At 39.3% G+C, this 27110-nt stretch overlaps 1 protein-coding gene and 1 pseudogene across 1 annotated transcript; both read left to right on the plus strand.

The window, feature by feature from the left end:
* Positions 1–3078: 3078 nt before the first annotated feature.
* Positions 3079–7097, plus strand: LOC128610756 (zinc finger protein 658B-like; the record flags this gene model as incomplete). Its single annotated transcript, XM_053630173.1, has 1 exon — positions 3079–7097. A coding segment is annotated over one exon (1653 nt), but the record flags the coding sequence as incomplete, so codon positions are not given.
* Positions 7098–8307: 1210 nt separating this feature from the next.
* On the plus strand, positions 8308–26449 carry LOC128610559 (zinc finger protein 850-like; annotated as a pseudogene).
* The last annotated feature ends 661 nt before the right edge of the window (positions 26450–27110 follow it).

Below are 27110 nucleotides of genomic sequence, written 5' to 3' on the forward strand. Positions count from 1 at the left end.
CACGTAGACCTGTCACGATAAAAACGTCTGTTGGACGATATATTGTCCCAGAAATAATTGGGATATTATTACCAATTTTATGCCACTGATATAATAACTAAGTAAGTAAGTACACCCTTTCAAAGAGCAAAGGACTTTTAATTCTTAAGAATATTCAGACACTGGAATAGGAATGTCAAAAAATATTTTTGTCTTCTGATGAAAATATCCTTTATATTTGGTCAGATTTATTAATTTTATTCAATTTTACTAAAATGGCGTAGAATATTCGTCAGCATTTTATATATTCACTTCAACATGTCTGAACAGAAACATGTGAAACCTGCCCTTGTTAATGATATTACAATGGGTACGCTACTGTACTACAATAATGTGATTTCTTTACGCTTTAGTTATCCATCGTACGTCCTCGCACACAAAACAGGCTGTGACCCCGAACAACCAGGTGCGTGGAACATGAGTACAGCTAAAATGTCTCATTTACCAACAAACAAACACCACTGTGAAAAACTGCAATTTCGCAAATTCTGTACTGACTGCATTGATAACTATTAAGTAGCGTCTGTACTAAAATAGGAAGACTTTTATTACAGGAAACGGTAGGAATTAAAGGTAAGGTAAGCAATGGCACAATTTCCGAAACTAATCAAAGGGGAGAATTTAGAAAGACACTATGTTTTTAAAGTCGTTAGGAACAGAATGACGTTGAAATTATCGTGTGTGTATCTCAAGGTGCAACACCTTACAGCAATCATGATATTTAACATTATTCACTGCAGTGTTGCACTTTAATGCCAGTGATTTATGTACATTTGAATGGCTGCAGTTTTCATGGAGTGACCCTGTGATTACAAATGTAGGTCATGAGTAACAGCCGGTGGCCTGCAGGAACACTGCAGTGGACCAGTCTTGCATTTACTGTCATTGGCAACCAGTTCTGCAAAGCTGGTGTGATAGTTTATAGTACATGTATAAAATATAGCTGTATATAAAATCACCCATATAATCCTGAGGATAGGGGGCCTTCCTAGACTGGATCCGTAAATGGATCTGTACTTCATATGTAATAGTGTCTTGGGCTTTATAAATAGATTAGTAAGTGACTATCACATTTGACATTTTCATGAAACAGAAGTCTCCTGAAGTACTGAATATATCAGTGTTCTTTTATTCTTTATCATCTTTTAAATGGCGGACGCACTTTAATCAGCTTTATATTTTACATTAAGGATAATGTTGGGGTTTTTTTTGCAGGAAAAGAAGCACAATTCCACTTAACTTCACTTAAAATCCACTTTAAAGGTGCAGTAGTTCATTTTTATATTTCTCATACAAATAACCTGCAAAATAGACTCGCTGCCCAGAACGCTGCACGTTCACGCCGTTATCTAATCAGCCAATCATGTGGAAGCAGCTCAATGCATAAAGTCATGCAGATACAGGTCAAGAGCTTCAGGTAACGTTCACATCAAACATCAGAATGCGGAAAAAGTCTGATCTCTCTGACTTTAACCGTGGCATGGTTGTTGGTACCTGATGGGCTGGTTTGAGTATTTTAGAAACTGCTGCTCTGGGAATTTCACACAAGTCTCTAGAGTCTGCACAGAAAGAATAAAAAACAGTGAGTGAGTGACAGGTCTGTGGGTGGAAATGTCTTTTTGATAAGAGGGGTCAGAGGAAAATGGTAAGATTGGTTTGAGCTGCCAGTAAGGATATAGTAATTCATATTATTACAACCACGATGAGCAGAAAAGCATCTCAGCATGCGCAAAACCACATCGGGTTCCACTCCTTTCAGCCAAGAACAGGAATCTGAGGCTATCATGGGCACAGTCTCGTCCACCTCAAGGTTTGATGTGCATTTTGAGATGATTTTCTGCTCACCACGGTTGTAACGAGTGATTATTTTAGTTACTATAGACTTCCTGTCAGCTCAGACCAGTCTAGTCATTCTCCTCTGACCTCTCTCATCAACAAGCTGTTTCAGCCTGCAGACCCTCTGCTCATGGGATGTTTTTTGCACCATTCTGTTTAAAGTCTGTAGACTGTTGTGTGTGAAAATCCCAGGAAATCAGCAGTTTCCCAGCAGAACAGGGATCAGCATGGGCACTCTGACCGGTTTGTGGCTACGCAGCCACTTCACTTTTTATTTAATAATATGTGGCAGAGAAAACCCGTTTAGACAACTGACTTCCAGTCTTGCATGCTTGTTTGTGTTTGGATGAGCCTCCTGTTAATCATTTTATAGACACTTTACGGACCATTGTAGATCGTGGGGGTGGAGGTTTGTGAACATGGGTGGGAATGGTGTGGGAGGCTCAACGAGTTAAAAAAAAAAACATTCAAATGTCTAACCCCACTACTTCACTTAATCTTGAAAACAATTGACTAATCTTACCTCTAAGTAAAGAATAAAATACAACAGGGTGGTGTGTTCGTTACAACACCAAAGTGGGTTATTTTCCTGTAACAGAACATCTCAAGTGTTCTCTTCCTCGAATACCACAACAATATTCTAACAGTTAAAATATTTTTTCATTAAATAGCGACATATCATACTTTATATCCATTTATAATTATTTTCATGCTGTGGAACATCCATGAAACAAGTTACTTCCTGGGATCATTGGTATCATAGGAGCTATAAATAGTTCCAGCCTCTCTCTTTTTTCTATCTCTTGAAGTTAATAAGACAAACAATATAGCCTTTTTTTGTTACTGAGAAACCACAAAGTGTAAACTTCTCTGCACTGATGACTTTCCTGTGTTGGAAAAGAAAACTACATGGAGTTATTTAGATATGTCATTTCACATAAAAAAAAATAAGCCATTGACTTTTTTTTCCTTTTTTTTCCTGCCACAGAAATGAACGACTCCAAAGAAGTCTTCTCCTGCTCCTCGTGTTCTTTTTCCAACACCTCTCCAATTGACCTCCACAACCACATCGAGACATGCCACTATGAGGAATCGAGAGAAATTAAATCTGAAAACATGATGCCCACAGGATGCTCCAGTAGTGAGCAGAACACTTTACCATCTACCACCAATCGCAAACCACTGGAGGAGGATCTTTACCAATACCCAGAATGTGGAAACAGTCTTGCCCAAGACATTGATCTCAAAACACGCCAACACCTCCTTACCGAAGAAAAGCTGTATCAGTGCTTGGAGTGCGGGAAAAGTTTTAACTGCCAAGCTAATCTGAAAGTACACCAGCGCATTCACACGGGAGAGAAACCGTATAATTGCCTTCAGTGCGGGAAGAGTTTTGCACAGTCGGGTCATTTTCAACAACACCAGCGCGTTCATACGGGAGAAAAGCCGTATCAGTGTTCGGATTGTGGGAAGAGCTTTACTCGTCAAGCTAATCTCCGGACGCACCAACGCACTCACACCGGCGAGAATCGGCATCAGTGCTCACAGTGTGGAAAGAGTTTCACTTACCGAAGTAATCTCGAAATACACCAGCGTGTTCACACCGGAGAGAAGCCGTATAACTGCGTACAGTGCGGGAAGAGTTTTGCGCAAGTGGGTCATTTTCAACAACACCAGCGCGTTCACACGGGAGAAAAGCCGTATCGGTGCTCGCATTGTGGAAAGAGTTTTGCACAAGTGGGTCATCTTCAACGGCACCAGACCGTTCACACCGGAGAGAAGCCGTATCGCTGTTCGCTGTGTGGAAAGTGTTTTGCCGAAAGTGGTACTCTTACATCACACATGCGCGTTCATACAGGAGAGAAGCCATATCGCTGCTCGCAATGTGGAACGCGTTTTACCAAAAGCGGTAGCCTCAAAGCACACATGCGTATTCATACAGGAGAGAGACCTTTCCAATGCTTACAGTGTGGGAAGAGTTTTTATTGCCGGAGCCCTCTCCTAATACATCAGCGTATTCACACGGGAGAGAAACCGTTCCAATGCTTACAGTGTGAGAAGAGTTTTTATTGCCGAAGCCGTCTGCAAGTACATCAGCGCATTCATACGGGAGAAAGACCGTTTCCCTGCTTTCAGTGTGGGAAGAGTTTTTACTGCCGGACCCATCTCCAAATTCATCAGCGCATTCACACGGGAGAGAGACCGTTCCACTGCTTACACTGTGGGAAGAGTTTTTATTGCCGGACCCATCTCCAGATACATCAACGTATTCACACCGGAGAGAAACCGCATGTCTGCTCACAGTGTGGCAAGAGTTTTAGTCTGCTGAGTAGTCTCAAAGTACACCAGCGCGTCCACACGGGAGAGAAGCCGTATCATTGCCTACAGTGTGGGAAGAGTTTTGCACAAGTAGGTCATCTCCAACAACACCAGCGCGTTCACACCGGACAAAAGCAGCATCACGGAGCACGAGTGGCTCAACCTCAAAAAGTCCAACCTGTTCACATGGGACAGAAGTTGTATCGCTGTACACGGTGTGGGAAGAGTTTTACTAGGCGTCGTGCTCTCAAAGCACACGTGCGCATTCACACAGGAGAGAGACCCTATAACTGCCTTCAGTGTGGCAAGAGTTTTTATTACTGGACCTACCTCCAAATACACCAGCGCATTCACACAGGAGAGAAGCTGTATATCTGCACGCAGTGTGGCAAGAGTTTCGGTCTGCTGAGTACTCTCAAAGTTCACCAGCGCGTTCACACTGGAGACAAGCCGTATGTCTGCTCCCAGTGTGAAAAGAGTTTCAGACTGCTGAGTAATCTCCAAGTGCATCAACGCATTCACAAGTCATATCTCTGATCACAGAATGCATACCCTGTTCTGTACCTTGATAAAGTAACGGTATCCATCTTATCTTTCACGCAGGTGGAATCAGCAGTCATGTATTAAGCTTGTAGGAGAAAGAAATGCCCCGTTCATGGGTGCGCATCAGATGCTTACCTTATTTATTAATTCATCTTCTGGAAATGTTATCACTAGTCATGGTGGTTTAAATGAGTATTTTGTTCATATTTTAAGGAACAGAAGCAACATATTTATTTGTTAGTGAATATTGCAGACAGGTGCAAACAAAAACACTAACTGTAAGCAGACGGGTTGTTTGAGAGTGTCTGCGGGAGCAGGTGGGAGGGAAAGTTTTTTTTTTTTTTAAATTTATAAAGAAGTGTCCTGTCCACACCTCTACTCGCGAGCAACCACGTGTATTCTTGATTTGATATTGTGCAAGTTACTTTTTTAAGTTGTCACTGATTTGGAAGTCCTGGCTAAACATAATAAATTCATCAATAATGTGTAACCCAAAGTATTTAATCTAGCTGTTGTGGAGACATTATTTATATTATTATAATAATATTAAGTCCAGTCTCCAATTCTTTCTGTGTAGGATTTTTAAAAACTCTGTTCGTTTCTGAGTAGGATTTCAGTTTGGTTTCTGGAAGAATCCGAGTACAGAATCAGCACAGGCGAAACTTCTCCTGGATTGTGTAAATCCTCCACGCCCCAGTTTGTTAACACACTAACTGAAAGGGTTCAGAGCCTAACAAAGTGTAAGATAGTGTCCCACAAAGATCTCTTTTAGGGTCCCCTACTCTTCTTTCCTTGTATTCAGCACATGGAACATTTATCCCTTAAAGTCCCCCCCCCCCCCCAAATTTAAAATAGGTGTTTCAGAGCTTTTTGTACCTGTCCCTTTGTGTTATGGATTCCAATATAATAGAAGATAATATAATAAAATATAATAAGTAACAAATAAGTAGTTTTGAGATATTGTTTTAATATTATAGATAGTCACTTCCAAGAAGGCTTTTGGAACGTTTTACAATGGTTCATCTTGTGTTCATCCTATTAAATGTTCTCTACAACGTACATGCCCTGCCCTACTAGCTAGGTTTGTTTGTTTGTTTGTTTGTTTGTTTTTGGCTGTGCGTCTTCCCGCCAGACTTTTTACAACACAGTGGCCAGGTTAAGACACAATGACTACAATGAGTGGCAATCCATGATGTAATGTGGCACCCCCTATGTATGATAACCTGCAATGGCCTGAGTAGGGTCCCAATCAGACATAAAGGGCACACACCTTAACAACTTTTTTGTTGTTGTGGAGTCAACTACATAAAAGTCATAGCTGATATACACTCCCCAGGCGCTTTATTAGGAACACCTGTATACCTGCACATGCATGCAGTTATCCAATCAGCCATGCAGATACAGGTCAAGAGCTTCAGGTAATGTTCACATCAAACATCAGAATGGGGAATAAGTCTGATCTCTGACTTTAACCATGGCATGGTTGTTGGTACCAGATGGGCTGGTTTGAGTATTTCAGAAACTGCCCATCTCCTGGGATTTTCACACACAACAGTCTCTAGAGTTTACACAGAATGGTGTGAAAAACAGAAAACACTGAGCGAGTAACAGTTCTGTGGGTGGAAACGCCTTGTTAATAATAGAGGTCAGAGAAATATGATGAGATTGGTTTGAGCTGCCAGGAAGGATATAGTAACTCAAATAATCACTTAAATACTAAAATCCGCCTGCTTGGCTGATTTAATGACTGCATGAATGTACATGTGTTCCTAATGTCATGTCTTCTTCAGCTTTCAACACAAGCTTCATTTCCTATAATATTCCACAACTGCTAACCATATCTGCTACAGATTCCCTTTTCCACAATACATTACTATAATCACATGATCATATCCACAGTCGCAGTATCTGGAATTCTGACTGCAAACACCTGTAACACCTGTAACGGCATCAGACTTTAATTAGAGTGTTGCAAAGTCTTATTCCTAGTTATTCCAGTGACATATCTGAGCCTACATTGCTCTGTTGCTGATCACCTGATTTTGGATTTGCCCTTCTAGTTTGCCTTCTCTGTGGACTTTAATCAATAAAACTCTGTATTTGCATCCAACTCTCTGCATTATTTGTGACAACATAACATTAGGTAACATCTGAATTACATTACAGCGATGAATTCAACCTAATAAGAGACTGAAGAAATCCAGTGTTATGATTCCAATTAATGAAATTCCTGTTTGTTTGTTTGTTTTTCTAACTGTAGGAAATAGTTCACTTCTGTGTTAAGCTAGCTAAACTTGCCTGGTCTATGCATTAGCAGAATGATGAATAAACGTTAAAACTTCCCAGTAGTAGTGTGTGTTTAATTATTATTTAAACTAGTGTGTTGCAATGAGATTTAACAAGCTGTTTAGTTTGGCATTATGTGACACTGGTAACTGCAGTAGTAATAATAATAATAATCTTACCAGGGTGGCCAGAGGGTGGCTACGCTTCATCCTAGGGTGGCACTGCCCACACTTGGTCACCCTTTAGCTATATATAGAAGGGGTTTCCACACACTATACCCAGGTGCAGGTTAGATAAAGCTGATTGGCAGATGTTCCAAATGCTGAGTGAAATAAAATGTGTGGAATTAGTGAATGAGGATATTACAGATGTAGAAGAAATGAACAGAAAAGTGACTACGGCAATTATACAAACAGCTGAAGAAACAATTCCTAAAAAGACAAGACGTGAACGAAGAAAGAGCGTGCCATGGTGGAATGAGAGCTGTAGTATAGTAATTAAAAACAGAAATAAAGCTTTTAGGCAACTCAAAGCTCACCATACACTGGTAACTTTGATTAACTATAAAAGGGCACAAGCAGTAGTTAGGAAAACAATTAGATCAGCCAAACGTGTGTATTGGAGACAATTCAGCAATAAAATTGGAAGAGAAACCCAGCTATCAGACATATGGAGAACAATTAGGAAAATGAGCGGAATAAGAAACAGTGTAGAAATACCAGTGTTAAGTAGCAATAATATAAATGCGATCAGCAATGCAGAAAAGGCAGAACTTTTGGGAAAAACTTTTGTGAAGATCCACAGTACTGAAAACCTATCCTCAACAGCTAAGCAGTGTCGAGATCAGACACTTGCCCAAAACCCAGGGATAGTGGAAAGAAGGGCTACATCAAGGGGAGAGTTGGACTTGCCATTTACTCTATTTGAATTAAAAAGGGCCACATCAAATGCACGGCAAACGGCACCAGGGAAAGACGGAATATGCTATAGCATGTTAGGTCACATGAGAGACATCACACTTGATGTATTAAAACTGTTCAATATGGTATGGAATACAGAAAAAATCCCACTAACATGGAAACAGGCAGTTATAGTTCCAATACTCAAACCTGGCAAAGACCCGTCAGATCCAGCAAGCTACAGACCCATAGCATTAACGTCACAGCTAGGCAAAACTATGGAGAGGATGGTAACAGATAGATCAGATCACTATATAGAAAGTAAAGGGCTTCTTTCACCATATTAGTCAGGATTTCGTAAAGGGAGGGGGACAATGGATTCTATATTATGAAGTTAGGAAAGCTCAGACTAGCAAAGAAAGTGTAATTGCTGTATTTTTTGATGTTGAAAAAGCATATGATCTGCTTTGGAAAGATGGACTTCTAATTAAACTCGACAAATTAGGAATAAATGGTAAGATGTATAATTGGGTATTAGACTTCCTGAACAGAAGAGAATAGAAGTTAGAGTAGGTGCAGAGTACTCAAATAGATATGCAGTGGAAAATGGTACCCCACAAGGCAGTGTTTGTAGCCCAGTACTGTTTAATATTATGATTAATGACATATTTGATCAGGTCAGAGAAAAAATAGATAAGTCGCTTTATGCGGATGACGGGGCACTCTGGGTTAGGGGTCGGGATATAGAATATTTAAGAAAGAAAATGCAACATGAAATAGGGAAAGTTGAACAGTGGGCAAATGAATGGGGATTTAAACTATCAATTTCAAAATCACAAGATATATGTTTTTCTAAATGTCATAAAACGGTACCACTTAAACAATATGGGCTAGATCTTGAACAGGTCAAGGCTGTGAGATTTTTAGGAGTGATTTTTGATGAGAAGCTGACCTGGGATCCGCATATTGATAAAATTAAGAACAAATGTAAAAAGATTAATAATGTTCTGAGATGTCTGTCAGGGCGAGACTGGGGAGCAAGTAGGGCATCGCTCATAAATATCTATCAGGCTTTTATGAGGGCCACCTTTGATTATGGCTGCCTAGCATATATGTCTTCATCACAATCAAATCTTAAAAAACTTGATGTGGAACAGGCACAGGCACTCCGGATCTGTACTAGAGCATTTAAATCATCACCAGTGACTGCATTACAGGTTGAGACAGGAGAGATGCCGTTGTGTATCAGGAGGGTTAAGATCATGCTGGCATATTGGGTAAATCTACAAGGGCATAGCAGGGTGCACCCCACGAAAGCCATCTTACAAGAATGCTCAGAGTTTTATAGGACTAACTTTAATAGCTTTTTTTCTCATACTTCATGATAAGGGCTGAATGTTTCCTTCTTCTGGGTTCCTGCACATGTAGGGGTAGAAGGAAATGAAACTGTGGATGTACTGGTAAAGAGATCGATAAAACATGAAACAGTTGATATACAATACCATTAAGTAGAGCAGAGATCAAAACCATTATAAAGGGACACGCGCATAAAATATGGCAGGAATACTGGGACACAGCTGACACCGGATGACACCTATATACCATACAAAAACAAGTAGGCATGAGTGTGAGGCAGGGCAGAAACCCAAAGGAAGAGATGATAATTATGCATCTTAGAATAGGTCATGCTGGATTAAATCTAACTTTACACAGAATAGGAAAACACCCCACTGGACTCTGCACACACTGCAGTACACAAGAGATGATAAAACACATTCTGTTAGACTGCAAAAGGTATGAGGAGGAAAGGACTGAGCTAGAGATGCAGATTGGAAAACAAAACATGACACTAGAGAACTTGCTGGGGAAAACATCTGGGAAAATGTACCACCCCCTAATAAACTATCTAAAAAATACTGGGATAAGTGAGAGACTTTAGTAATCTAGTAGGAATATCTAGTATATAGTTATATTTCTCTTTATTTTCTTTTATTTATGTAGTATTGTTTTGGTATTATTATTATTAGTTTTTTTATTTATTTTTATTTTATTCATTTTTTTATTATTCTTTTTTTTTTTTCCTGCCAATCTACTGCCAACACTCCAGTCCAGTAGGTGGCGGTAATGCACCTTTAGTGGTTTGCCAACCGCCGTTAAAACAAAAAGAAGAAGAATTACACGACTTCACAGCTATCCAACCGAGCTAATCATCACAACATGAACATATTTCTGTCTCCTGCCTCCAGTTTACCCTGACAGAACAATCTCATCGAGTTTCAAAACAATAAAATCTGGGGTATGAGCTGGAATAAATGCGTTCATCTTTAAATCCTGAGGTAAATTCAAATGAAATTGGTTCTCTGAGTTGCTAACAGTTACTGACTGGATCCTAAATGGATCTCTCAATCATATCTAACAGCTTCCAGTCCAGATACCTGGTTTACAGGTACACACGTGGTAATCTGTAAATAAGGATTTAAGTGGGCTATTAATGCTGAACTGTAGTAATTCAGTTTCTTTTTAATATTTGCACTGCACTTAATTTTGGCTTAACGAATGAAGCTTGCACTGCTTACACTTTCCTCACTGGCTGATCATTATTACAGAGCCTGGGTCATCACAGTGTTTACTTTTAGCAGATCTTTAGATGAAAATGATACTCATATGGCATACACATACAAAACTGGAACTAGTCAATAAACACAGTCAGTCTCTGCTTTTAAATATCTACAAGGTTCAGTAGGGGGTTTTATGGCATCATTCCGTGCTGAAAAAACCCAATAGAAAGGATTTAGAGAAATTCTAATGGTTTTAATACTTATAATGGGAATTGTATTGGTTTTAATGGTAACTATAATGGTCCTCTACAGTAGGGTCTCTACTGGTAATATGTTGGGTTCTATTGGTGGGATGTTTGTCTAATGGAAACCAATACAAACCATTAAATCCTAATAGAATATGGTCCAAAACCCTCTACGTTTTTAATGGTATTTGTAGTGGAAATCTTTACAGTTTCTGTAATGGTTTCTGTTAGAGACAAAGGAATCTCAGATTATGTCCTTCAGTCCTCCGTCAGCTTTTTCAGCCTTTTATTTCTCTTTACACTTAGTTCTGTGCTATGAGCGAGAAAGTGTGATTTACCACAGAGTATTCAGGCCTGGGGAGTCTAAATGAACACACACTCGGGCTGTTCACAGAGACGTCCAGTTTATTTTGTAGAGAACATGAGTATTTATACACATAGCATTGCGTAGGTGGGTTTCTACTTGTGCAGGTGTTAGACAGATTTAGACAAAACACACAGCACACTACAAAAATAAGTCCCCTCAAGGCACAGAAAATATATGTGTCAGCTACAATAAAGGATGGCAGTTGATCAGCTTATTCAAATAGGTAATTAAATGATTTTCATAATCGATTACTTGGCCAATTATTTTTTTGATTGATCGATTAATCGGATGGGGCGGGGCAAACTTTCAGTACCGTTTTTTCATTTATTTAAAATTAAATCCAAAAACTGAGTGTTACAGATATAAACTTAAGACTAAAACTTTACACAACTGTTTGTCTAATTATATAAGACTAAAAAGAACCCAATACACACATCAGAATATATATTATTAATTTAGCACTGTAGTTTAATTCAGTGCCATAAAAAAATGCATAAATACTTAATGTTTGTGTGATATATATATATATATATATATATATATATATATATATATACACACACACATAATATATATAAAACATATAATATAATAGTATATATGCATTACTTTTTATGGATGCACAAAAAGCACAGAATTAAACTACAGTCCTAAATTAATAATAAAAACTCACTGTCTTTAGGAATATTATTTACTTGTGTTTACTTTTGATCACTTCCGTTATAATAAAGAACATAAGTTACACTAATACAGCATATAATGACAATAAACTTAAATGAAAATAAACCTTTTAAGCAACTCGCGACAGCATCACTGTCGTGCTCGTGCTACACAAACTCCGCTTTATAAAGTTTGTAAATCTTCTTCGCGGTGTTTAATGTAAAATGCTTCACTGCCTTAGAGAACTTGGAGGTCGCACATTTTCTTCCTCAGTCATGTGCCAATTTCGCGTCCGTTCCGTCTGATGGTCATTGAGAGAAAAGATCATGCACGGTGACTCTGGGTATTAGGCTAAAGTGAGCGCCGTCGTATTACGTGCTATGAGGTCGTGTAGGAAGCGGCTTATACTTCCGGTTATTAAAAAATCCGCTAGTGTTCCATTTGAGATGCTATTACCTTTCTAAAATCCACACACTAGATGGTAGGGTACACAGTGCATAGTGTAAGTGTACAGTACTTCATTTGGGACACAACTTTAGTATTTACTCTCCGAAGCGTGTTTTCAGATTAGAAGTAACGTAATGAGTAAATCTCCCCTGTGCCGCGCAGACCAACTAATCCATAATGAGATTCATTACAACGATTTTCATAATCGATAATTATCGATTTTATTGATTAGTTGTTGCAGCTCTAGTGTTTACTTAAACTCAATATTAAAAAGCTATGCGTGATGTCAGTTTAAATGGCCCAGCCATACGATACGATTTTGGAACTTGGTCATTTAGACATTTTTGGCCCATTTTTCCTGTCTTTGTCAAACATTTCTTTGGTTGTCAGCAGGATGTTGTGATGAGGCACGATGAGAATAAAGTTGATGTTACCACCCCAAAGTTTTATGCAACCTTGTACGCATTAAACTGTTAAATCTGTGACATTCTGACAAGTATTTACACTATTCTGCATTTCACATTTATTAAAAAAAATATGGTTTTAACATTCTAATATTTTTTATCTCCAGAAATGAACAACAATGTGGCGTTATTCTCCTGCTCCTTATGTCCTCTTTCCTACACATCTCAAATTGACCTTGATGACCACATCGAGACATGCCACTATGAGAAATCCGGAGAAATTAAATATGAAAACATGATGCCCACTGGATGCTCCAGTAGTGATCAGAGCACTTTACCAACTACCAGCAATCACAAACCACTTGAGGAAGATCTTCACCAATACCCAGTCTGTGGGAACAGTTTTACTCAAGAGATTGATATCAAAACACATCAACAGCTCCTTATAGGAGAGAAGCCATATCACTGTTTGGAGTGTGGGAAGGGTTTTAATCACCGGAATACTCTCCGACAACACCAGCGTATTCACACGGGTGAGAAGCCGTACCACTGCTCGGAGTGTGGGAAGAGTTTTAATCACCACACTAATCTCCAAACACATCAACGAATTCACACAGGAGAGAGACCGTATCAGTGCTCAGAGTGTGGGAAGAGTTTTAATCAACACACTAATTTCCAAACACATCAACGAATTCACACAGGAGAGAGACCGCATCAGTGCTCAGAGTGTGAGAAGGGCTTTACTCAACACAGTACTCTCCAACGACACCAGCTCATTCACATGGGAGAGAAGCCGTACCACTGCTCGGAGTGTGGGAAGAGTTTCAATCGGCAAAGCAATCTCAAAACGCACCAGCGCAGCCACACGGGAGAGAAGCCGTATAATTGCTTACAGTGTGGCAAGGGCTTTGCACAACTGGGTCATCTTAAACAGCACCAGAACGTTCACTCGGGAGAAAAGCCGTATAGTTGTTTATACTGTGGGAAGGGTTTTGCTCATGTGGGCGATCTTCAAAAACACCAGACCGTTCACACGGGAGAGAAGCCGTACTGCTGTTCGCAGTGTGGAAAGAGTTACACTCAGCCGAGCAGCCTCCAAATACATCAGCGTATTCATACGGGAGAGAAGCCGTATCAGTGTTCGCAGTGCGGGAAGAGTTTTACTAAAGGAGGCACTCTGAAGGCACACCAGCGCATTCACACAGGAGAGAGACCCTATCAGTGTTCACATTGCGGGATGAGTTTTAACAGACAGGATAATCTCCAGCAACACCAGCGCATTCACACTGGAGAGAAGCCGTATCGGTGTTTAGAGTGTGGGAAGAGTTTTAATCGAGAGGACGCTCTGCAAGAACACCAACATGTTCACACAGGACAGAAACCCTATTACTGTTCAGCATGTGGGAAGAGTTTTACTAGACATAGTAGTTTCCAGCAACACCAGCGCATTCACACGGGAGAGAAACCGTATCACTGCTCACAGTGTGGGAAGAGTTTTCGTAACCAGAGTAATCTCCTAAAACACCAGCGCATTCACTCAGGAGAAAAGCTGTAGTGCTCAGAGTGTGGGAAGAGTTTTAATCAAGAGGACACTCTCCACGTACACCAGCGTATTCACACGGGAGAGAACCCGTACGTCTGCTCATAGTGCGGGAAGAGTTTTAGTCAGCTGAACACTCTCAAAACACACCAGCGCATTCACGCGGGAGAGAACTCTGATGCACTTGATGCATGAGTGCAGGAAGGGTTTTATTGAAGGCGTACCCTGCTTTATATCTAGGACTGGAATCAGCCAGGTACAATAAACATTGGCTGAGCACATATTTAAACCAAAAACCAGCCAGTTACAAGATATAGCAGATCAATCGCCCATTCTTATGTTATGCTCACAAGACCGAGAAATTTTTCAAATTTTGAAAAACATTTTGTTGTGGAGTTGGAAATTGGGGCTGTTTTTGATCTGTTTGTTTGGGATTGTGTTGTGTTTTGTGAGGTTTGGTGGTGCGTTTGCTCCTGGGTCATGGGTCACGTTTGGTGTGGGAGGTGCATATAACGTGGGTTAACCTTCTAACCGGTGCGGATGGAAATGGAGAGCTGGGAAGCACACCCTTTTTTGACCACGCTCCTGCACGCCAATTCACAATAAGTAATTTTACGTTAAATTCAATAGTAAGGTTTCATTTCAACAAGTTTTCATTCATTATTTGTTTTTGTCAAGAAAAATAAAGGTCTTTTTATCTACTGCATGTGAGAGAGTGCATTAATCCAACCCTGGTTCCCCCGTTTCCCCTGCATCGAACAAATCGCCGACACACGCCCATTCTTATGTTATGCTCACAAGACCGAGAAATGCCCCGTTCACTAAAATGGCTGCTTCCTGGGTGTTCAACACTAATTAACTTCTCTTCAGTGACCGTTTTCTCCTCGTCAGGGTTATGGTGCTTTAAATCGTTCCCTCCGGGATTTTGCGAATTTGTGATCACAGAAATTAATGCAAAATCAAGGAACGTCCACACTGTTTGGAGGAACATGAAATTTTTCTAAATTACCGCAGATGTTCTACAGATTTGGGCCGAGACGAGTCATGTGACGTCATCACAACACTCATTCAGACAAAGCAATCTTCGATTCATGTGCACCGAATATGAGTACAACTAAAAGGTCTCGTTTACCAACAAACATCACTGCAAAAAAACAATTTCGTGCGATTGCGATTTCGCCAATTCAAGTAGTTTTCCACAAACTGTTCTGAAGTTATAAGCACAAATGTGCTTTTTCCATATCTCATGACCACTAGGTGGTGCTGTTCCGAAACGCTGCAGCTAACCTCAGGGCATAATGCTGATGACAAATATCAAGTTTATCAACAAATACCAAGCTTCATCACAATCCCTCAAAGCGTTTCGGAGATATACCCTCACGTCCATTTTGGCGTGCTCGCCATCGAATTCGTTGATGCCCCATTCGAAAACGGTATGGTTTATCAAAATTCTGTGAATAAACTTTTGTTGTAAGAGTCTTTAGATGATTCACACCATTTTTCGTGCAAATTGGATGGACGAAAACAATAGGGGTCAAGCCCCAAAATTAATAATAACTGTATGAGTGGATTGGATTGGCAAACTACTCTAGAGCAATCACATAATTGATTCATCACTAACATCCCCTGATCTCTTCAGTTTATGTCATCTTTAACACACCTTTTCTGTCTAAGGTTACCTGCTTTCTACTTGTTCCTCTCAGATGGTGGATATGTTTTCATTTTGGACTTAAGTGTCACATTTGAAAGTACTGAAGATGATGTTTTAAGGACTGAAACATTCTTATCTGGTGTAGATTTCTTTCTTTCTTTATGTTAGACTATGTAATGATGTAAATATTGCACAGCGTGTTGCTGCCCTGCTGTGGGTTTAAGAAAGAATACAGCAGTTCACATCTTCACTGGGAAAATAAGGCAGACAACATTTACCCCATTCATCTTCAAGCTACAATTGCTGTCTGTTAATGTCTGCATTGACTATAAAGTCCTGCCTGTGATGTTTCAATTCAATCCAGTTTTATTTATATATCATTTTTAACAATGGACATGGTCACATTCGTTGTCAAAGCTCTGACTGGTTTCAGTTCTGGAGAACCTTGCTGATCTCCTGAAACAGTATTACTCACTATTACTGAGCTCTTCACTCAGCTGAGAGAGTCCTACTGTTATTCTCATCACCATTCACACCTCAGCCCGTGGAAGTCATTTTCATAGTTATATTTTAGTAGTCATTAGTGTCATTCATGTAGATTGTTTTCATCAAAGTGTCTTGCTACATATACTGTGTTTTGATTGTGTAATGTTGTATATAGCATTTAGGGGTTTGAAATCAAAATGAAAAGTGTTAAAGCAGTAATAATTTTTTAAAATTTTCTTCTTCTTTATTATTATTATTATTATTATTATTATTATAGTTGTAGTAGTAGTGTTAGCAGTAGTAGTATTCACCACTGAATACGTGTTTTGCAAGCAACTTTCAGTGTGGGAAGAGTTTTAACTGCCGGACCCATCTCCAAATTCATCAGCGCATTCACACGGGAGAGAGACCGTTCCACTGCTTATAGTGTGAGAAGAGTTTTTATTGCCGTCTGCAAGTGCATCAGCGCATTCACAAGTCATATCTCTGATCACAGAATGCATACCCTGTTCTATACCTTGATAAAGTAACGGTATCTATCTTGTCTTTCACGCAGGTGGAATCAGCAGTCATGTATTAAGCTTGTAGGAGAAAGAAATGCCCCGTTCATGGGTGTGCATCGGATGCTTACCTTATTTATTAATTCATCTTCTGGAAATGTTATCACTAGTCATGGTGGTTTAAATTAGTATTTTGTTCATATTTTAAGGAACAGAAGCAACATATTTATTTGTTAGTGAATATTGCAGACAGGTGCAAACAAAAACACTAACTGTAAGCAGACGGGTTGTCTGAGAGTGTGTGCGGGAGCAGGTGGGAGGGAAAGTTGTTTTTTTTTTTTAAAAATGTATAAAGAAGTGTCGTGTCCACACCTCTACTCGTGAGCAACCACGTGTATTCTTGATTTGATATTGTGCAAGTTACTTTTTTAAGTTGTCACTGATTTGGAAGTCCTGGCTAAACATAATAAATTCATCAATAATGTGTAACCCAAAGTATTTAATCTAGCTCTTGTGGAGACATTATTTATATTATTATAATAATATTAAGTCCAGTCTCCAATACTTTCTGTGTAGGATTTTTAAGAACTCTTCGTTTCTGAGTAGGATTTCAGTTTGGTTTCTGGAAGAATCCGAGTACAGAATCAGCACAGGCGAAACTTCTCCTGGATTGTGTAAATCCTCCACGCCCCAGTTTGTTAACACGCTAACTGAAAGGGTTCAGAGCCTAACAAAGTGTAAGATAGTGTCCCACAAAGATCTCTTTTAGGGTCCCCTACTCTTCTTTCTTTGTATTCAGCACATGGAAAATAATTTATCCCTTAAAGTGCCCCCCCAAATTTAAAATAGGTGTTTCAGAGCTTTTTGTACCTGTCCCTTTATGTGTTATGGATTCCAATATAATAGTATATTTATAAAATATAATAAGTAACAAATAAGTAGTTTTGAGATATTGTTTTAATATTATAGATAGTCACTTCCAAGAAGGCTTTTGGAACATTTTACAATGGTTCATCTTGTGTTCATCCTATTAAATGTTCTCTACAACGTACATGCCCTGCCCTACTAGCTAGGTTTGTTTGTTTTTTGTTTTTGGCTGTGCGTCTTCCCGCCAGACTTTTTACAACACAGTGGCCAGGTTAAGACACAATGACTGCAATGAGTGGCAATCCATGACGTAATGTGGCGCCCCCTATCTATTATAACCTGCAATGGCCTGAGTAGGGTCCCAATCAGACATAAAGGGCACACACCTTAACAAATTTTTCGTTGTTGTGGAGTCAACTACATAAAAGTCATAGCTGACATACACTCCCCAGGCACTTTATTAGGAACACCTGTATACCTGCACATGCATGCAGTTATCCAATCAGCCATGCAGATACAGGTCAAGAGCTTCAGGTAATGTTCACATCAAACATCAGAATGGGGAATAAGTCTGATCTCTGACTTTAACCACGGCATGGTTGTTGGTACCAGATGGGCTGGTTTGAGTATTTCAGAAACTGCCCATCTCCTGGGATTTTCACACACAACAGTCTCTAGAGTTTACACAGAATGGTGTGAAAAACAGAAAACACTGAGCGAGTAACAGTTCTGTGGGTGGAAACGCCTTGTTAATAATAGAGGTCAGAGAAATATGATGAGATTGGTTTGAGCTGCCAGGAAGGATATAGTAACTCAAATAATCACTTAAATACTAAAATCAGCCTGATTGGCTGATTAGATGACTGCATGAATGTACGTGTTCCTAATGTCATGTCTTCTTCAGCTTTCAACACAAACTTCATTTCCCATAATACTCCACAACTGCTAACCATATCTGCTACAGATTCCCTTTCCCACAATACATTACTATAATCATATGATCATATCCACAGTCACAGAATCTGGAATTCCGACTCCAAACATCTGTAACACCTGTAACGGCATCAGACTTCAATTAGAGTGTTGCAAAGTCTTATTCCTAGTTATTCCAGTGACATATCTGAGCCTACATTGCTCTGTTGCTGATCACCTGATTTTGGATTTGCCCTTCTAGTTTGCCTTCTCTGTGGACTTTAATCAATAAAACTCTGTATTTGCATCCAACTCTCTGCATTATTTGTGACAACATAACGTTAGGTAACATCTGAATTACATTACAGTGATGAATTCAACCTAATAAGAGACTGAAGAAATCCAGTGTTATGATTCCAATTAATGAAATTCCTGTTTGTTTGTTTGTTTTTCTAACTGTAGGAAATAGTTCACTTCTGTGTTAAGCTAGCTAAACTTGCCTGGTCTATGCATTAGCAGAATGATGAATAAACGTTAAAACTTCCCAGTAGTAGTGTGTGTTTAATTATTATTTAAACTAGCGTGTTGCAATGAGATTTAACAAGCTGTTTAGTTTGGCATTATGTGACACTGGTAACTGCAGTAGTAATAATAATAATAATCTTACCAGGGTGGCCAGAGGGTGGCTACGCTTCATCCTAGGGTGGCACTGCCCACACTTGGTCACCCTTTAGCTATATATAGAAGGGGTTTCCACACACTATACCCTTTTCCAACCATCCCTTGCTTGAAGAGGAAAAAGGGTTGACAGTTTGTTCGTTTCTTTTCACTCTCCAGTCCCGTAGGTGGCGATACTTAGCTGGAAACGTTCTGAAATGACACGACTTCAGAGCTAGCCAACCGAGCTAATCATCACAACATGGACATATTTCTGTCTCCTGCCTCCAGTTTACCCTGACAGAACAATCTCATCGAGATTCTGAACAACAAAATCTGGGGTATGAGCTGGAATAAATGCGTTCATCTTTAAATCCTGAGGTAAATTCAAGTGAAATTGGTTCTCTGAGCTGCTAACAGTTACTGACTGGATCCCAAATGGATCTCTCAATCATATCTAACAGCTTCCAGTCCAGATACCTGGTTTACAGGTACACACGTGGTAATCTGTAAATAAGGATTTAAGTGGGCTATTAATGCTGAACTGTAGTAATTCAGTTTCTTTTTAATATTTGCACTGCATTTAATTTTGGCCTAATGGATGAAGCTTACACTGCTTACATTTTCCTCACTGGCTGATCATTATTACAGAGCCTGGGTCATCACAGTGTTTATTTTAAGTAGATCTTTAGATGAAAATGATACTCATATGGCATACACATACAAAACTGGAACTAGTCAATAAACACAGTCAGTCTCTGCTTTTAAATATCTACAAGGTTCAGTAGGGGGTTTTATGGCATCATCCCTGCTGAAAAAACCCAATGGAAAGGATTTAGAGAAATTCTAATGGTTTTAATGCTTATAATGGGAATTGTATTGGTTTTAATGGTAACTATAATGGTCCTCGTGGGTCTCTACTGGTAATGTGTTGCGTTCTATTGGTGGGATGTTTGTCTAATGGAAACCAATACAAACCATTAAATTCTAATAGAATATGGTCCAAAACCCTCTACGTTTGTTAATGGTTTTAATGGTATTTGTAGTGGAAATCATTACAATTTCTGTAATGGTTTCTATTGTTTATTCTTCAGCAAGGTTATTAAACAATTAAGCCTCAATGGCATCCATCTCATCCTCTTCATAACTGCACCTGTAGGTGTGGACTAAAGCACTAAGATTAGAGTGTAGTTCTGAACAACAGCATGGGTAACTTTGTCTCCTCACAGGTTCTGGGTTTGATCCTGAGCTCGGTTTACTGTCTGTGCTGAGTTTCTCACGCTCGCCCCATGTTCCTTGGCGTTTTCTCCGGGATCTGCGTTTTTTCCACCATCTCAAAAACATACAGCTTCATTGCCCCTAGTTGTGAATGGTGGTCTGTGTGGGAACCAGGTCCACCACATCCCTGAGCCAAGATAAAGAGGTTACTGAAGATGAATGAATTTAAACAACAGAATGTACATCAGCTAGTTAAGTCTATAATATTTTTGGTAGCATATTGATAACCTATATAAACCCAACTCTCTGCTTTAGGTTATACGGTATCAGTGTAACAAAATTACTTTGGTAATAAATATTACATTTTCAATGTTGAACTTATTAAAACTCCATTCTTCCAAGTTTAGATTGTTTGGTGGTCTAGTTGTTTTTCAGTTACTGAGATTTGGGTTAATCCAGTTCAATTTAAATATGCTGATAACTAAGTTTGAAGTTTGAAAATTAGATTGTGATTTCCACCACTGTAACAAAACACCTCTTCGTTCTCGGACCCCACGTTGAAAACCAATGAGTTTTACCCCCAAAAAATATCTAAAGTGATTGAAAATGTTGTTAAAATACATTAAATTAAATGTGTTTACTAGGGCTGCAACTAACGAATATTTTCATAATTGATTAGTTGGCCAATTATTTTTTCGATTGATCGATTAATTAGATGGGGCGGGGCAAACTTTCAGTACCGTTTTTTCGTTTATTTAAAATTAAATCCACAAACTGAGTGTTAGAAATATAAACTTAAAACTAAAACTTTACACAACTTTTGTCTAATTATATAAGACTAAAAAGAACCCAATACACACATCAGAATATATATTATTAATTTTTGCACTGTAGTTTAATTCAGTGCCATAAAAAATGCATAAATACTTAATGTGTATGTATATATATATATATATATATATATATATATATATATATATATATATATATATATATATATATATATATATATACACACACACACATTATATATATATAAAATATATAATATAATAATATATATGCATTACTTTTTATGGATGCTCAAAAAGCACAGAATTAAACTACAGTCCTAAATTAATAATAAAAACTACTGTCTTTAGGAATATTATTTATTTGTGTTTACTTTTGATCATAATGTTTTAATTAGACATTACAGATCTTACTCGCGCTCGCTCTCCGTATCAGCGCGTCTACACCGCGTGTGAGGAGCGACGCAGCCTCGTTACTAACACATTACTTCCGATATAATAAACAACAGAATTTACACTGAAACAGCATATAATGACAATAAACTTAAATGAAAATAAACCTTTTAAGCAACTCGCGACAGCATCACTGTCGTGCTCGTGCTACACAAACTCCGCTTTATAAAGTTTATAAATCTTCTTCGTGGTGTTTAATGTAAAATGCTTCACTGCCTTAGAGGACTTGGAGGTTGCACATTTTCTTCCTCAGTCACATGATGATTTCGCGTCCGTCCCGTCTGATGGTCATTGAGAGAAAAGAAAGTCATGTACGGTGACTCTGGGTATTAGGCTAAAGCTAGCGCCATCGCATTACGTGCTATGAGGTCGTGTAGGAAGCGGCTTATACTTCCGGTTATTAAAAAATCCGCTAGTGTTCCATTTGAGATGCTATTACCTTTCTAAAATCCACACACTAGATGGTAGAGTACATAGTGCGTAGTGTAAGTGTACAGTACTTCATTTGGGACACAACTTTAGTATTTACTCTCCGAAGCGTGTTTTCGTTAGAGAAGTAACGTAATGAGTAAATCTCCCCTGTGCCGCACAGACCAACTAATCCATAATGAGATTCATTACAACGATTTTTATAATCAATAATTATCGATTTTGTCGATTAGTTGTTGCAGCTCTAGTGTTTACTTAAACTCAATATTAAAAAGCTATGCGTGATGTCAGTTTAAATGGCCCAGCCATACGATACGATTTTGGAACTTGGTCATTTAGACATTTTTGGCCCATTTTTCCTGTCTTTGTCAAACAATTCTTTGGTTGTCAGCAGGATGTTGTGATGAGGCACGATGAGAATAAAGTTGATGTTACCACCCCAAAGTTTTATGCAACCTTGTATGCATTAAATTGTTAAATCTGTGACATTCTGACAATTATTTACACTATGCTGCATTTCATATTTATTAAAAAAAATATGGTTTTAACATTCTAATATTTTTTTATCTCCAGAAATGAACAACACTGTGGTGTTATTCTCCTGCTCCTTATGTTCTCTTTCCTACACATCTCAAATTGACCTTGATGACCACATTGAGACATGCCACTATGAGAAATCAGGAGAAATTAAATATGAAAACATGATGCCCACTGGATGCTCCAGTAGTGAGCAGAGCACTTTACCGACTAACAGCAATCACAAACCACTTGAGGAAGATCTTCACCAATACCCAGTCTGTGGGAACAGTTTTACTCAAGAGATTGATATCAAAACACACCAACAGCTCCTTATAGGAGAGAAGCCATATCACTGTTTGGAGTGTGGGAAGGGTTTTAATCACCGGAATACTCTCCGACAACACCAGCGTATTCACACAGGTGAGAAGCCGTACCACTGCTCGGAGTGTGGGAAGAGTTTTAATCACCACACTAATCTCCAAACACATCAACGAATTCACACAGGAGAGAGACCGTATCAGTGCTCAGAGTGTGAGAAGGGCTTTACTCACCACAGTGCTCTCCAGCGACACCAGCTCATTCACACTGGTGAGAAGCCGTACCACTGCTCGGAGTGTGGGAAGAGTTTCAATCGGCAAACCAATCTCAAAACACACCAGCGCAGCCACACCGGAGAGAAGCTGCATCAGTGCAAGCAATGCGGAAAAAGTTTTTCTCACAGAAGTGCGCTCCAAACACACCAGCGCATTCACACAGGAGAGAAGCCGTATAATTGCTTACAATGTGGCAAGGGCTTTGCACAACTGGGTCATCTTAAACAGCACCAGAACGTTCACTCGGGAGAAAAGCCGTATAGTTGTTTATACTGTGGGAAGGGTTTTGCGCAAGTCGGCCAGCTTCAAAAACACCAGACCGTTCACACGGGAGAGAAGCCATACCGCTGTTCGCAGTGTGGAAAGAGTTATACTCAGCCGAGCACTCTCCAAATACATCAGCGTATTCATACGGGAGAGAAGCCGTATCAGTGTTCGCAGTGTGGGAAGAGTTTTACTAAAAGAGGCACTCTGAAGGCACACCAGCGCATTCACACAGGAGAGAGACCCTATCAGTGCTCTCAGTGCGGGAAGAGTTTTACACACCTGCTTAGTCTCCAAATACACCAGCGCATTCACACGGGAGAGAGGCCATATCACTGCTTACAATGTGGGAAGAGCTTTATTCGCCGAACTTCTCTCCAAATACATCAGCGCATTCATACGGGAGAGAAGCCGTACGTCTGCTCACAGTGCGGGAAGAGTTTTAATCAGCTGAACACTCTCAAAATACATCAGCGCATTCACACGGGAGAGAAGCCGTACGTCTGCTCACAGTGCGGGAAGAGTTTTAATCAGCTGAACACTCTCAAAACACACCAGCGCATTCACGCGGGAGAGAACTCTGATGCACTTGATGCATGAGTGCAGGAAGGGTTTTATTGAAGGCATACCCTGCTTTATATCTAGGACTGGAATCAGCCAGGTACAATAAACATTGGCTGAGCACATATTTAAACCAAAAACCAGCCAGTTACAAGATATAGCAGATCAATTGCCCATTCTTATGTTATGCTCACAAGACCGAGAAATGCTCCGTTCACTAAAATGGCTGCTTCCTGGTGTTCATGTAGTGCTGCATAAAATACTAATTAACTTCTCTTCAGTGACCATTTTCTCCTCATCAGGGTTATGGTGCTTTAAATTGGTCCAAATTTGCGAATTTGTGATCGTAGAAATTAACGCAAAATCAAGGAAAGTCCACACTGTTTGGAGGAACATGAATTTTTTCTAAAATTGCCGTCATGTGCTGTCATCCCAACGCTCATTCAGCCAAATCCCTCTTTGATTAATGTGCACCGAACATGAGTACAACTTGTTTCTTGTTTACCAATAAACATCACTGCAAAGGACAATTTCATGTGATTGCGATTTCGCCAATTAAAGTAGTTTTCCGCAAACTGACAAACTGTTCTGAAGTTATAAGCACAAATGTGCTTTTTCCATATCTCATGACCACTAGGTGGTGCTGTTCCGAAACGCTGCAGCTAACCTCAGGGCATAATGCTGATGACAAATATTAAGTTTACCAACAAATACCAAGCTTCATCACAATCCCTCAAAGCGTTTCGGAGATATAACCTCACGTCCATTTTGGCATGCTTGCCATCAAATTCGTTGACGCCCCATTCGAAAACGGTATGGTTTATCAAAATTCTGTGAATAAATTTTTGTTTTAAGAGTCTCTAGATCATTCACACCATTTTTCGGGCAAATTGGATGGACGAAAACAATCGGGGTCAAGCCCCGAAATTAATAATAACTGTATGAGTGGATTGGATTGGCAAACTACTCTAGAGCAATCACATAATTGATTCATCACTAACATCCCCTGATCTCTTCAGTTTATGTCATCTTTAACACACCTTTTCTGTCTAAGGTTACCTGCTTTCTACTTGTTCCTCTCAGATGGTGGATATGTTTTCATTTTGGACTTAAGTGTCACATTTGAAAGTACTGAAGATGATGTTTTAAGGACTGAAACATTCTTATCTGGTGTAGATTTCTTTCTTTCTTTATATTAGACTATGTAATGATGTAAATATTGCACAGCGTGTTGCTGCCCTGCTGTGGGTTTAAGAAAGAATACAGCAGTTCACATCTTCACTGGGAAAATAAGGCAGAGATCATTTACCCCATTCATCTTCAAGCTACAATTGCTGTCTGTTAACGTCTGCATTGACTATAAAGTCCTGCCTGTGATGTTTCAATTCAATCCAGTTTTATTTATATATCATTTTTAACAATGGACATGGTAACATTCATTGTCAAAGCTCTGACTGGTTTCAGTTCTGGAAAACCTTGCTGATCTCCTGAAACAGTGTTACTCACTATTACTGAGCTCTTCACTCAGCTGAGACAGTCCTCCTGTTATTCTCATCACCATTCACACCTCAGCCTGTGGAAGTCATTTTCATAGTTTTATTTTAGTAGTCATTAGTGTCATTCATGTATATTGTTTTCATCAAAGTGTCTTGCTACATATACTGTGTTTTGATTGTGTAATGTTGTGTATAGGGGTTTGAAATGAAAATGAAAAGTGTTAAAGCAGTAATATTTTTTCTTTTTCTTATAATAATAATAATATATTATTATTATTATTATTATTATTATTATTATTATTATTATTATTACTATTATAGTAGTAGTAGTGTTAGCAGTAGTAGTATTCACCACTGAATACGTGTTTTGCAAACAACTTGTCAGTAATTATTGGTTTATTTATTAAAGAACAACAAATTTTTATAATCCTTAGTAACAGTTTGTTCCCTCCCCTGCATTTCTTTCTTTTTTTTTTAAAGCTGATAACTAGAGAGATGCAGTTAGTTACATAGCAGAGAAACCGCAAACCCCCGTTAATAATGTAGAGTTTGCAGAATTATTTACCTAACAAAATCATAAAGCACTGACCCTCCTGCAGAGCACCATTAAACTGATTATTATAAAACATATATAATATAAATACTTTTGGAGCTAGACAGCATTCCAATACATTTTGAGCTAGGCAGCATCCCAGTATTTTTTATGTTAGACAACGTTCAAATACTTTTGGGGAGAGACCGTGTTCCAGTACTTTTGGAGCTATACAGCATTCCAGTACATTTGGAGCTAGACAGCGTCCCAGTACTTTTGGAGCCAGGTGATGTCCCAATACTTTTGGTGCTAGACAGCATTCCAAAACTTTTGGAGCTTGACAGCGTTCCAAAACTTTTGGAGCCAGAAAGTGTTCCAATACTTTTGGAGCTAGGCAGCATCCCAGTACTTTTGAAGCTAGGCAGCATCCCAGTATTTTTGGTGCTAGACAGTGTTCAAATACTTTTGGAGCTAGGCAGCATCCCAGTACTTTTGGAGCTAGACCGTGTCTCAATACTTTTGGAGCTAGGCAGCATCCCAGTATTTTTGGAGCTAGACCGTGTCCCAATACTTTTGGAACTAGGAAGTGCCCCAGTACTTTTGGAGCTAGGCAGCGTTTCCAGTACTTTTGGAGCTAGAAAGGGTCCCAGTACTTTTGGAGCTGGGCACCATCCCAGTACTTTTGGAGCTAGACAGTGTCACAATACTTTTGGAGCTAGAAAGGGTCCCAGTACTTTTGGAGCTAGACAGTGTCCCAATACTTTTGGAGCCAGACCGCGTCCCAATACTTTTGGAGCTAGAAAGGGTCCCGATACTTTTGGAGCCAAACAGTGTCCCAATACTTTTGGAGCTATACAGTATCCCAATACTTTTGGCACTAGAAAGGGTCCCAATAATTTTGGTGCTAGACAGCGTCCCATACTTTTAGGCTTCAGGCCGTGTGCACTCAGGTGTGTGAGTTTTGACAGTTTGAGCCAAGCTCTGAACATTTTTTAACAGTTTTTGGGAAATTCCATTCCTCCTGGATTTTTAACATTT

The sequence above is a fragment of the Ictalurus furcatus genome, chromosome 7 (assembly GCF_023375685.1).
Source record: "Ictalurus furcatus strain D&B chromosome 7, Billie_1.0, whole genome shotgun sequence".
NCBI classification, from domain to species: domain Eukaryota; kingdom Metazoa; phylum Chordata; class Actinopteri; order Siluriformes; family Ictaluridae; genus Ictalurus; species Ictalurus furcatus.